We start from the raw sequence: 15,115 nt of genomic DNA, 5'->3' as shown, positions 1-15,115 counted from the left end.
GCCAGATGAGGTGGTTCGGGCATCTGGTCAGGATGCCACCCGAGCGCCTCCCTAAGGAGGTGTTTAGGGCATGTCCGACCGGTAGGAGGCCACGAGGAAGACCCAGGACACGTTGGGAAGACTATGTCTCCCGGCTGGCCTGGGAACGCCTCGGGATCCCCCGGGAAGAGCTGGACGAAGTGGCTGGGGAGAGGGAAGTCTGGGCTTCCCTGCTTAGGCTGCTGCCCCCGCGACCCGACCTCGGATAAGCGGAAGAAGATGGATGGATGGATGGTGACCTCTAAACCGAGGTACGTACCGAACCAAAATTTTTGTACTGGTAACAGTACCCAAATGTTTTCCGATACTTTTTGATACGTTTCGATACTCTTCTAAATAAAGGACACCACAAAAAATGACATTATTGGATTCATTTTAACAAAAATGTTTAGCCTACATGAAACATATGTTTATTATTGTAATTTAGTCCTTAAATAAAATAGTGAACATACTAGACAACTTGTCTTTTAGTAGTAAGTAAACAAACAAAGACTCCTAAATAGTCGTATGCAGTAACATATTGTGTCATTTATACACCTATTATTTTGTACACATTATGAGGGACAAACTGTAAAAATTGATCATTAATCTACTTCTCTTCTTTGATACTTTACATTAGTTTTGGATGATACCACACATTTAGGTATCGATCCGATACCAAGTACCGGTGCCAAAATGTATTTCGATGCTTTTCGATACTTTTCTAAATAAAGGGGACCACAAAAAAATGGCATTATTGGCTTTATTTTAACCAAAACATTTTAGAGTACATGAAACATATGTTTATTATTGCAATTTAGTCCTTAAATAAAATAGTGAACATACTAGACAACTTGTCTTTTAGTAGTAAGTAAACAAACAAAAGCTCCTAATTAGTCTGCTGACGTAACCCTAACCCAGCTTTTCTTTTCTATTATTTTGTCAAAATTATGAGGGACAAACTGTAAAAATGTATTATTAATCTACTTGTTCATTTACTGTTAATATCTGCTTACTTTCTGTTTCAACATGTTCTATCTACACTTCTGTTAAAATGTAATAATCACTTATTCCTCTCTTCTTTCATACTTTACATTAGTTTTGGATGATACCACAAATTTAGGCATCGATCCGATACCAAGTAGTTACAGGATCATACATTGGTCATATTCAAAGTCCTCATGTGTCCGGGGACATATTTCCTGACTTTATAAACATATGAATTTAAAAAAAACCGAAAAGTAGTATCGACTAGATACGCTCCTGTACTTGGTATCATTACAGTGGATGTTAGGTGTAGATCCACCAATGGCGTTTGTTTATATTGTAGCGTCCCGGAAAAGTTGGTGCTGTGGGGAATTCTGGGAATTTGTTCTGTGGTGTTTATGTTGTGTTGCGGTGCAAATATTCTCCCAAAGCCAAAGCCATTTATCAACAACACCCAGAAACGCCTGCCGGCTTCACTGGGCCCGAGCTCATTGAAGATGCACTGATGCAAAGTGGAAAAGGGTTCTGTGGTCTGACGAGTCCACGTTTCAAATTGTTGTACAATTTATAAAATATATTGTCAGGTTCAAACACTGATGACATCTATTAAACAAGACAAGAAGCAAATAATTAAACAGGGACAGAATTCAATTTGGCTCAATTTGAGGAGAGACGCTTGGACATCTGTACCCTTGGACAGTGTAATTGTCATGACTTGGTCCTGGGTGTTTGCTTTTCCGGGATGCAACGGAAAGTTGGCACGGGCGAGACGGGAATGAAGGTACATGATTTATTTATTATATAAAAAAAAAAGTGCGCACAGTGGCGGAGAATAAACTATGAAACCAAAAGACTATAGCAAAAAAGTACAAACGAAAAACACGCACAATGGCGGAGAACAAACTATGAAACCAAAAAGACTATAAACATGGAACAAAAACTTACTTGGCTTGGACAAAAATAGTTGCATGAAGAATGGACATGGAAAGAAGTGTCAGGCATGGACAGAGCATAAATGTGGTGAGGTCGTCAGAAAGACAAACTGAAAAACACTGAACTTAAATACTACAGACATGATTAACGAAAACAGGTGCGTGACTCAAGACGTGAAACAGGTGCGTGCGTGACAGGTGAAAACTGATGGGTTGCTATGGTGACAATCAAGAGTGCACAATGAGTCCAAATGTGGAACAGGTGAAACTAATGGGGTAATCATGGAAACAAGACAAGGGAGTGAAAAGACAGAAACTAAAGAGTCCTATAACTAAACAAAACATGATTACACAGACCTGACAGTAATTACGCTCTGCCAAAAGATTGTACGTCTTCCCCTTTATTTGGACTTTCTCTGACCACATGACAACAGCTGCTTCTAAGGTGACGAGGTTGTAAACAGCCATCGCCTTTGATTACAACAGTTCAAAAGAAAAAGAGTTCAAAAAGAGGTTCGTAAAACAGTTGAAAAAGAGGTTCGTTATACAGTTGAAAAAGGAGGTTCAAAAAGAGGTCGTCTGGAAATTGGGCAGATCCCGCCTTCTCTCCGCTTTGTAGTCCTTGGGTTAAAACAATATCTTTCTGTTGATTGCAATACATGAAAGAAAACAGAACACCTTCATGTTGCTTCCCATCCTACACAGTGGAGTTTTACAAGCCTTCTTGGTAGGTTTCAAAGACATCTTTTGGTCTGAACTCATTTCAACACAACGTTTTTGTGATAACTTAAATAAAATGATTCTAACATATTTATTTAAACCCCCTGTTGAAGATGTAATTGATACCCAAGCCAACACCTCACACGACTAATTGTATTTCAGTAGTCAGGAAAGTCGGGCATACTGTTTTTAGAATGAATGAAACCACATTTCCTGCAAAATGTATCAGTTATGATAAATATGGAGCATTGCTTGCCATAGAAACAATGCGACTACATAAACTCAAGAAGAGGCTCGTGCCATTCTCAAAACTCATTTCTAGGCTTTAACCCTTTTCTCCATCGTCTTGAAATGTCTTCTCCTCCTCTCAGTGTGTTTGCATGCATTCATTACAGCCCACCTCTCGCACGCGGAGCTCGTCTCCTCTCATCGGGGTCTTGATGGACTTGCTTTCCATGGCGACGTGACCACGGATCATCTCCTCTCTGCCGTGAGTGTCTTTGTTCTGGCTTTTTCCACGCCTGCTAACTAACAGATCAATACTTTGTTTTCCATGTATTTCTACTAAAAAAACGATATTTGTATGTTAACTTATTGTATATTTTTACATTTTAGTGAGTAACATTGATACAGGAGACATTGATAAAAAAAATATTCTTTGATGAATACCATATAATAATGATTTAAAGCATTTTTAACTAGTGTGAGGATTATTTCTGGTTAATGTCAAAAATGGATGGTATGCAATTAGCTGAAAAAAGGATAAGAAGTTGCCTCTCAATTAAATTCTACTTTGTCATAATCCTCCATGATTATGATTTATAATAATAATAAGCTTCTCTAAATAGATCATCATTTTAGTCGTTTGTCAGGAAAGTGTCACTTTGCCATCACTGAGTAGTCCCAGTGGTCTTCATTAAAACCATCATGTCTCTCTTCACATCATTGGACCTGCAACTTAAATATTCTGTCATGTGTGACCTGCTGCATGACAATAGTAACGTGTCATGTCTCCATGACTTATACAGCAAAGGTGTTTTTTATTGGCCCATGACACACACACACACACACACACATATATATATATATATATATATATTTTTTAATGTATATATATATATATATATATATATATATATATATATATATATATATATATATATATATATATATATATATATATACAGGTAAAAGCCAGTAAATTAGAATATTTTGAAAAACTAGATTTATTTCAGTAATTGCATTCAAAAGGTGTAACTTGTACATTATATTTATTCATTGCACACAGACTGATGCATTCAAATGTTTATTTCATTTAATTTTGATGATTTGAAGTGGCAACAAATGAAAATCCAAAATTCCGTGTGTCACAAAATTAGAATATTACTTAAGGCTAATACAAAAAAGGGATTTTTAGAAATGTTGGCCAACTGAAAAGTATGAAAATGAAAAATATGAGCATGTACAATACTCAATACTTGGTTGGAGCTCCTTTTGCCTCAGTTACTGCGTTAATGCGGCGTGGCATGGAGTCGATGAGTTTCTGGCACTGCTCAGGTGTTATGAGAGCCCAGGTTGCTCTGATAGTGGCCTTCAACTCTTCTGCGTTTTTGGGTCTGGCATTCTGCATCTTCCTTTTCACAATACCCCACAGATTTTCTATGGGGCTAAGGTCAGGGGAGTTGGCGGGCCAATTTAGAACAGAAATACCATGGTTCGTAAACCAGGCACGGGTAGATTTTGCGCTGTGTGCAGGCGCCAAGTCCTGTTGGAACTTGAAATCTCCATCTCCATAGAGCAGGTCAGCAGCAGGAAGCATGAAGTGTTCTAAAACTTGCTGGTAGACGGCTGCGTTGACCCTGGATCTCAGGAAACAGAGTGGACCGACACCAGCAGATGACATGGCACCCCAAACCATCACTGATGGTGGAAACTTTACACTAGACTTCAGGCAACGTGGATCCTGTGCCTCTCCTGTCTTCCTCCAGACTCTGGGACCTCGATTTCCAAAGGAAATGCAAAATTTGCATGGTTGGGTGATGGTTTGGGGTGCCATGTCATCTGCTGGTGTCGGTCCACTCTGTTTCCTGAGATCCAGGGTCAACGCAGCCGTCTACCAGCAAGTTTTAGAGCACTTCATGCTTCCTGCTGCTGACCTGCTCTATGGAGATGGAGATTTCAAGTTCCAACAGGACTTGGCGCCTGCACACAGCGCAAAATCTACCCGTGCCTGGTTTACGAACCATGGTATTTCTGTTCTAAATTGGCCCGCCAACTACCCTGACCTTAGCCCCATAGAAAATCTGTGGGGTATTGTGAAAAGGAAGATGCAGAATGCCAGACCCAAAAACGCAGAAGAGTTGAAGGCCACTATCAGAGCAACCTGGGCTCTCATAACACCTGAGCAGTGCCAGAAACTCATCGACTCCATGCCACGCCGCATTAACGCAGTAATTGAGGCAAAAGGAGCTCCAACCAAGTATTGAGTATTGTACATGCTCATATTTTTCATTTTCATACTTTTCAGTTGGCCAACATTTCTAAAAATCCCTTTTTTGTATTAGCCTTAAGTAATATTCTAATTTTGTGACACACGGAATTTTGGATTTTCATTTGTTGCCACTTCAAATCATCAAAATTAAATGAAATAAACATTTGAATGCATCAGTCTGTGTGCAATGAATAAATATAATGTACAAGTTACACCTTTTGAATGCAATTACTGAAATAAATCAAGTTTTTCAAAATATTCTAATTTACTGGCTTTTACCTGTATATATATATATATATATATATATTTTTTTTTTTTAATTAAAAGTGAAGTCATGAATATATGTACTTCCATACATACATACATATATATATATATATATATATATATATATATATATATATATATATATATATATATATATATATATATATGTATATATATATGTATATATATATGTATATATATATATATATATATATATATATATGTATATATATATATATATATATATAGTCATACATACATACATATATATATATATATATATGTATATATATATATATATATGTATATATATATATATATATATATGTATATATATATATATATATATATATATATATATATATATATATATATATATATATATATATATATATATATATATATATGTATATATATATATATATAGTCAAGGTTTCTGTGGTTTATTGGTTATACAGTGCTCAATACCTATGAATATGTATATATGTTATACATATATGTTATACATATATATGTATATGTATATACTGTATGTGTATATATGTATATATATATATATATATATATATGTATATAAAGTGTATATATGTATTTGTATTTGTATGAGTATATGTATATATATGTATGTATATGTATATAAGTGTATGTATGTATATGTACTGTATGTATGTATGTATATATATGTATATGTATGTATATATGTAAGTATATATGTATATGTATGAATATATGTATCTATGTGTGTATATATTTATATCCTGTATGTATATCTATATTTTTATAGATATATATACATATATATGTATATATATACATATATATATATATATAAAAAAAATTATATATATATATAAATATATATATATATATATATATATATATAAATATATATATATATATACATATATATATATATATATATATATATATATATATATATATATATATAAATATATATATATATATATACATATATATATATATATATATATATATATATATACATATATATATATATATATATATATATATATATATATATATATATATATATATATATATATATATATATATATTTATATAATTATTTTAATTTTGTTTTTGTTTTTGGGGGGAGGGGGTTTACCATATGTTAATCGACCTACATTTTGGGAAATGTAGTTTTTAGTAAACCAAGTAAACCATAATATGACCCAATTCTTCTTTAAAGTCGTCCTTTATTTTCTTAACATTTTTATTCCTTAGTATTGTGACGTTACTCTCAGAATAGTCCCCCCCCCAAAAAAATGACAACTTTACACTCATAACTTAAACATTTTTTAAGTAATTCTCCTTGTATTCAAAATTTTACAATTTTCATTTAATTTTATAATCTTTTTTTTGAAATGATTTTAAGGCTGTTTTGTTTTCCTTGTATTTTCTCTTCCCCCCTTGACCATAAATGCTCCTTAGTCGGGCTGCAATGATTCATCGATTAGAAAAAAACTTTGATTTATAATCTGTTACTTCGATTAATCGTTTAATAAGTGCAACCAATACAAACGTACAAAATCTGCACCTGACAGTGAGTGCCTGGAACTATAAATATGCGGACACAGCTTCCCCATGGCCGCTTCAATAGAGCGCACATGAGAACGATATTGTGTGGGTGCTATGATCTACAGTATGTGGCAGTGAATAGTTATTGATGCACTTTTTATGGATGCACTTGCAATGTTGATAATGTGCATTTATGACAAAAAAAGGAAAAAGTGTACTTATATATTTTATTTGTGTATTTATTTGACGGGGACAGTACAATGAAACATTGCTATGCATAGTACATAAGACTTCTAGCCACAGGCTGATTTGCAACCCAAAAGGTTTTTAAAGAAAAAATGAGAAAAGTGAAAAACACATACAAAAAGATTAAGAAGAAAGAAAGAAAATAAAAATACATTAAAAATAATTGGCCCCATTTGTCCAGACTACACCCAATTCTAGTGCTCACACTTCTCATTTTCCTTAAGCCATATCCTTGTACCCTGTTTTTTTACTACTTTTATACGCCTCAAAGCACTAAATGTCAAGATCCATCCCACTGTTTGGATGTTGTATTGTTTTGCTGTTCTTGGTATTACTTCCTGTCAGGCGCTCTACTTTTATTTTTCGCTCACTCTGGCCGGAGCGCCACAATTAGAGTTTATTTGCCCGCACCAGGTGCCGGGTGGTGCTAAATCAATATTTACCATGCGTTTGTTCCTGCTATGTGCTTGGTCCTCTGCATGCCGCGGTGTTTAGTTGTCATTCCTGCATTACCTGTGCTCATCGAGCCTGCTGTTCCTAATAAAAGGGCCGTGTCACTCGCACGTCGCTTGCTGCCTTCTTCTGCATCCTGGGATCAGGCCTCCAACCAAAGCGGCATTTATGTGAGCACGTAACAATAACGTATGTTTTGGATAGATTACTCGTGTCAGGTTCAAACACTGATGACATCTATTAAACAAGACAAGAAGCAAGGAATTAAGCAAAGACAGAATTAAATTTAGCTCATTGAGAAGAAACGTCTGGACTGTACTCTTTGTGCAGTCTCACCACGCTCTGATGAAAGATTGTACACCTCTTTTATTTGGATTTTCCCTGATTACATGGCAACAGCTGTTTCTAAAGGGACGGGGGTCGTAAACAGCCATCGCCTTTGATTAAAACAGTTCAAAGAAAAGGTCGTAAACAATTGAAAGAAAAGGTCGCCTTCCTCTCAGCTTTGTAGTTCTCGGGTCAAGACAACATATTTCTGTTGATTACAATACATGAAAGAAACAGAACACCTTCATGTTGCTTCCCATCCTATACAGTGGAGTTTTACACGCCTCCTTCTTGGTAGGATCAAAGACAGCTTGTGTCTTCTCGGCGGGAACTCATGGCAACACACAAAGTTTTGTGATAACTTAGATACAATTATTCTGACAACTCGATTATGGGAATAATCGATAGCTGCAGCTCTACTCCTTAGCGTAGCAACACGTATGACAAGTGAATGTCATGAAAAAAAGAACAAAAACATACTAAACATCAGTTTTGCTATTTTTTGAGTTTGCCTGTTCCCAACGTTCCTCTGGATGCACGAACAGTCTTTTCCTTTGGGATCCTAATGGAATGCAAGCTTGGATTTTAGGAGTTATTATAAACACATTAGCGACATCTGATAGGAGCCCCCACAGGTAGGAGTAGAGTATAGGGGTCAAACTGAGCAGAGGAAAGAGGTCAGGAAATAGGTTGACTGGCCAAACAACAAACTGGGCTTTGTCCAGACTGGCCGGCTCCAAGGCGAGAGTTACGAAGAGTGGGGGGTCTTCGTGTAAGGGGTATTTAGGGACAGTGGTTGACAGTGTGTCAGAGTTTGTTGGTGCCAAACCCCAAGATGCAGAGAAGGCGGAAGGCATTGTGCAAGAAAACATGATTTAATTAAACACTAAGGCAAAACAACAAACAAAAGGGTAACAACAAAAGGTGCGCACAAGGCGGAGAACAAACATGGCTATGAACTAAAATAGCACAGAGGCTAACTGTGGACAAGAAACAAAAACACTCACTGTGACACGAAGGAACTAGGACATGAGCAGAGTGAAACAAAAGTAGACAGAGCTACAACGACAAGTATTAAGAACAACGACACGACAGGTAGGAACGACAATGACAATGACAATAATCCAGCAGTGACTGGAGGGTAGGACAGGTATAAATAGCAGCTGGCTGATTGACACCAGGTGTGGCCAGGTGCCAATCAGCCACAGCTGAGGGGACACAGCACGCAGGGAGACAAACAGGAAACAGAACCAAAACAAGAGCGCTGACAGGAAATACTACACACACACACACACACACACACACACAGAGGAAAAACTAAAACACAACCAAACTGTCAGGGGCAAGCCTGACACAGTGAGTTCCATCCCGGGCTCGGGATCTTTCTGTGTGGAGTTTGCATGTTCTCCCCGTGACTGCGTGGGTTCCCTCCGGGTACTCCGGCTTCCTCCCACTTCCAAAGACATGCACCTGGGGATAAGTTGATTGGCAACACTAAATTGGCCCTAGTGTGTGAATGTGAATGCGAATGTTGTCTGTCTATCTGTGTTGGCCCTGCGATGAGGTGGCGACTTGTCCAGGGTGTACCCCGCCTTCCGCCCGAATGCAGCTGAGATAGGCTCCAGCACCCCCCGCGACCCCAAAAGGGACTGGGTGAATTCGAGAGGACATCAGGAGAGTAATCAGGCCCATACTCTTTCTCCTGGAAGCTGCAGTTCCAGTCTGAGGCTCGCTGAAACAAATAAAGCTTTTTGTTCGACGATTCCTCGTTGCCGTCTTCTTGGCTCATCACACAGTCGCTCTGTCCTGACACGATCAAGAAACATACATCAGACGTAGGTGTGAAAATACAAAAAAATGTGAGAAATCAGACTAGTTCAGTGCATGGAAACGTAGTGACTGACGTAACTGTGCACTTAAGATGTGACTTTAAGGTTTTACTACTTACGTATAAAATACTACACGGTCTAGCTCCGTCCTATCTTGTCGATTGCATTGTACCATATGTCCCGGCAAGAAATCTGCGTTCAAAGAACTCCGGCTTATTAGTGATTCCCAGAGCCCAAAAAAAGTCTGCGGGCTATAGAGCGTTTTCTATTCGGGCTCCAGTACTATGGAATGCCCTCCCGGTAACAATTAGAGATGCTACCTCAGTAGAAGCATTTAAGTCCCATCTTAAAACTCATTTGTATACTCTAGCCTTTAAATAGCCCCCCTGTTGGACCAGTTGATCTGCCGTTTCTTTTCTTTTCTCCTCTGCTCCCCTTTTCCTTGAGGGGGGGGGGGGGGGCACAGGTCCGGTGGCCATGGATGAAGTGCCGGCTGTCCAGAGTCGGGACCCGGGGTGGACCGCTCGCCTGTGCATCGGCTGGGAACATCTCTACGCTGCTGACCCGTCTCCGCTCGGGATGGTGTCCTGCTGGCCCCACTATGGACTGGACTCTTACTATTATGTTGGATCCACTATGGACTGGACTCTCACAATATTATGTCAGACCCACTCGACATCCATTGCTTTCGGTCTCCCCTAGAGGGGGGGGGGGGGGTTACCCACATATGCGGTCCTCTCCAAGGTTTCTCATAGTCATTCACATCGACGTCCCACTGGGGTGAGTTTTTCCTTGCCCGTATGTGGGCTTTGTACCGAGGATGTCGTTGTGGCTTGTGCAGCCCTTTGAGACACTTGTGATTTAGGGCTATATAAATAAAGATTGATTGATTGAGATTGATTGATACTCTTTCTCCTGGAAGCTGCAGTTCCAGTCTGAGGCTCGCTGAAACAAATAAAGCTTTTTGTTCGACGATTCCTCGTTGCCGTCTTCTTGGCTCATCACACAGTCGCTCTGTCCTGACACGATCAAGAAACATACATCAGACGTAGGTGTGAAAATACAAAAAAATTTGAGAAATCAGACTAGTTTAGTGCATGGAAACGTAGTGACTGACGTAACTGTGACTCATCACGACTAAGCGTCAATGTAATGGTTTCCCAATGTAAATAAAGCGTCTGGAGACAATATTGAAATAGCACTATATTAAATATCATTCATCAAATTTCACGTTAATAACATGAGGCAGAAAATTGATGCTTCGGGCTTTTTGTCCTTTTGTTAAACTTGCATTAGAACTTTTTTTTTAGCCAACTTTGCAGCCGAATGCCTCAAATTCATATAACATGGTACTTGACACATGCTAACTGTAAATATGCCACTTTTTCAGCTGTACCCGAAAGGGACAAGCGGTAGTAAAATGGATGGATGGATATAATTTGGTTTCTAGCTCACCGAGTTCGCCCCCTTTCCAGTAACAACCACCCGATCCTCCGGAAGGTTGGTGGTGGGTCAAGGCATTGGGAAAGACGTGACTGGACTGTGTCATGCGTGCCCGCCAACTTGCGCGAACGCAGAGTCACACAGAGGTACGATGACCCGTTCATCGCTGCATGCAGCTTTAATATTTACAAACGTACATTATGGAGAAATTTGCTGCACTACCCAAAATTTTTGATTTACGAACTCTGTTCAAGAACTGCTTGAGTTCAGAAATTGGGGCTCCTCTGTATTATCCAACACAAAATTATTAAAAAGTTAAAGTTAAAGTACCACTGATAGTCACACACACTAGGTGTGGTGAAATTACCCTCTGCATTTGACCCATCCCCTTGTTCCACACCCTGGGAGGTGAGAGGAGCCGCGCTTGGGAATCATTTTTGTGATTTAACCCCCAATTCCAACTGTCACGTTCAAACACTGAGGACATCTATTAAACAAGACAAAAGGCAAGGAATCAAACAGAGACAGAATTCAATTTGGACTCAATATTGAGGAGAGACATGGCCACTGCACTCTCTGCACAGTCCTGCACCACGCTCTGACGAAGAAGGTTTTCGTCTCCTCATTTATTCAGATGTTCAATGTTCACGCACCAACACATGTCACAGCAGGAATGGGAAGTATGTAAAACAGTCATTGTTTTCGGTCGCTTTGAAGACCAAGAAGAGGATTTCTCGGGCTTGGGCTCTTCCTGGATCCAGCTGGGGCAGGTGTTGGAGGACAATGGATAACCCCTCCCGTCTCCTGACCACGGCAACTTCAAGAGGGCAGCGGGTCGTAAATAGCGTTGACCTCGGTTACCAAATAGTTGGAAGAGACTTTGTGAAATACTTCATAGAGAGTTCGTTTAACACTTCAAAGAGAGTTCCTCTGGAAGTTGAGCAGATCCTGCCATCTGTCCGTGTTGAAATCACAGTGGCGTTTCACGAGCATTCTTCCTCTTGTTAGGCCTCGAAAGACAGCATTCATAATACAACGTTTCTTTTGTGATAACTTACAAACAATTATTCCAACACCAACCCTTGATTCTGAGTGCCAAGCTGGGAGGTAATGGGTACCATTTTTGTAGTCTTTAGTATGACTCGGCCAGGGTGTGAACTCACGACCTACCGATCTCAGGGCGGACACTCTAACCACAAGGCCACTGAGCAGGTTTAAACAGTGTCATCCAATCAATGATGTCTTTATTTTGGCAGGTTTGAGACCAGAATGGACAACACCAGCTTTCAAGACGACGCCAACGCCACCCTTGAGATGGATCCTCAGTCCTGTGTCATGTTGAGGAACGAGGCGTTCCGCATTGTCCTCTATGGTTTCTTCTTCGTCGCCATCGTGTGCACGGTGGTGGGCAACTTCCTGGTAGTCCTATCAGTCGCCTACTTCAAGCAGCTGCAATCGCCCACGAACTCCTTCGTCATGTCCCTGGCCGTGGCCGACTGCCTGGTGGGCCTGGTGGTGATGCCGTACAGTATGATCCGGACCGTGGAAGGTTGCTGGTACTTCGGAGTCCTCTTTTGTCGGCTTCACTCCAGTCTCGACGTCATGCTCTGCACCGCCTCCATCTTCCATCTGAGTTGCATCGCGTTTGATCGCTACTACGCCGTTTGCAACCCGCTGGTTTACTCGTTGATGATGTCCCAGAATCGAGTGGCTTTCCTCATCGTCGTATGTTGGGCTGTTCCCATGCTCATCTCCTTTGGACCCATCATGCTCGGCCTCCACGCTGTCGGTGTGGACCTGGTTCTCCCTCAAGATGTATGCGTCTTAATAGTCAATCGCGTCTACGCTATAATGGCGTCCTTGATCGCCTTCTACTTGCCCATGGCTATCATGTTGGTAGCCTACTGGAAGATATTCAAAGCGGCCAAACGGCAGGCGAAGCAGATCAGCGCCATGGAAAGCCAGATGGCCGCCGGTGTTGGCAAGGACTCTACCAAGAAGAAGAAGCATCGCAACACGATGAAGAGGGAGCGAAAGGCAGCAAAGACTTTGGGGATCATCATGGGAGTCTTCCTCCTCTTCTGGATGCCCTTTTTTACCATCAACATCGTGGACCCCTTTATTGAGTACAGCACAGAGGTGCTCATCTGGGATATATTTCTATGGCTAGGATACATTAATTCGTCTCTGAATCCCTTACTGTACGGTTTCTTCAATCGCTCCTTCCGGAAGGCATTCCTTATGTTTATGGGCTTTCGGGTATGCCGACCTGGAATCTCCCCTGGAATGGAACTATCACACACCAGGAAGGAAGCAAACGATGCACAATAAAATAATGTTGGGGTTTGGGGGTTTGTATGGGTTGCATTTTCAGCATTTAAGTCGAACTTGGTACCTCGGTTATCGGTTCTGTGATGTCAACATTGAAGTTGAAAATCCAGTTACTCCGTGCCGTATCGAACAGTTGCGGTGAAGAAGGAGCTGAGTCGGAAGGCAAAGCTCTGAATTTACCGGTCGATCTACGTTCCCATCCTCACCTATGGTCATGAGCTTTGGGTTATGACCGAAAGGACAAGATCACAGGTACAAGCGGCCGAAGTGATTTTCCTCCGCCGGGTGGCGGGTCTCTCCCTTAGAGATAGGGTGAGAAGCTCTGCCATCCGGGAGGAGATCAGAGTAAAGCTGCTGCTCCTCCACATGGAGAGGAACCAGGTGAGGTGGGTCGGGCCTCCCTGGGAAGGTGTTTAGTGCATGTCTTACCGGTAGAAGGCCAAGTGGAAGACCCTCGACAGCTGGCCTGGGAGACATAGAGATTTTATTAAAAATCCCCTGACGAGAAGGGAAACGAGGCTTGTAGGGATGAAATAGCCTCTGTGTTTTTTCCTGACTTAACGTATATGTATATATATATATATATATATATATATATATGTGTGTATATATATATATATATATATATATATATATATATATATATATATATATATATATATAAATATATATATATATATATATAAAAATATGTATATATATATATATATATATGTTTATATATATGTATGTATATATATATATATACATATATATATATATATATATATATATATATATATATATATATATATATATATACACATACTAGAGATGCGCGGTTTGCGGGCACAACCGCGGAGTCCGCGGATTATCCGCGGACCGGGCGGATGAAATTTTAAAAAATTAGATTTTATCCGCGGGTCGGGTCGGGTCGGGTCGGGTCGGGCGGTTGAAATAAAAAAAATTTTGATTTTAAATAGATTCAGGCGGGTGGCAGTTAAACCAATTCGGAAATATATATACATAGTTAAATGTTGTTACCCAAATACGAAAAACGAGCAGGCACCTGCAGCATATGCCACAACAGAAGGAAAAAAAAAAAAGAGATGGACACTTTTACGGTGCGGAGAAGGCCCCCGACGCCTCGCCGGGGGGACCGAGGCCCCTTCCCCCGAGAGGGCCCCACCGGGAGCCGTAGCTGAGGCGATCCGCGAGAAGGGCCCGACGCACGTCCAGGGTCACCACCGCGCCCACCGCACCGACACCCCGCCTCGTCCGCCTTTGCCGCGGCCGGCGTCACGCGCAGCAGGTAAGCAGCTTACCTGCCCGCCACCCCCGTGGCCGGGGGCTCGTAACAGGGGTCACTCCGCGCGCTCCGCCCGCGCAGCTTACCTGCCCGCCACCAGGGGTCACTCCACGCGCAGTGCGCTCACGAAAGGGGTGGGGCTCACCCTGGTTGATATAGACAGCAGGACGGTGGCCATGGACGTCGGAACCCGCTAAGGAGTGTGTAACAACCCACCTGCCGAATCAACTAGCCCTGAAAATGG

General features: G+C 40.6%; 1 protein-coding gene across 1 annotated transcript; it reads left to right on the top strand.

Moving 5' to 3' along the window:
- Window positions 1–3,126: 3,126 nt before the first annotated feature.
- Window positions 3,127–13,583, top strand: LOC133621970 (trace amine-associated receptor 3). The gene is made up of 2 exons (XM_061984466.1): window positions 3,127–3,147; window positions 12,509–13,583. Exon 2 carries the CDS (start codon window positions 12,522–12,524, stop codon window positions 13,581–13,583), a length of 1,062 nt encoding a protein of 353 aa, XP_061840450.1. The 5' UTR covers window positions 3,127–3,147; window positions 12,509–12,521.
- Window positions 13,584–15,115: the final 1,532 nt, after the last annotated feature.

This window comes from Nerophis lumbriciformis, linkage group LG25 (assembly GCF_033978685.3).
Source record: "Nerophis lumbriciformis linkage group LG25, RoL_Nlum_v2.1, whole genome shotgun sequence".
Taxonomy (NCBI): Eukaryota; Metazoa; Chordata; class Actinopteri; order Syngnathiformes; family Syngnathidae; genus Nerophis; species Nerophis lumbriciformis.
This window is presented reverse-complemented; position numbering and strand designations above follow the sequence as displayed.

What these genes read in the sequence shown, in the direction of transcription:
- LOC133621970 (XM_061984466.1), top strand. Translation starts at nt 12,522, where the DNA reads ATGGACAACACCAGCTTTCAAGACGACGCCAACGCCACCCTTGAGATG.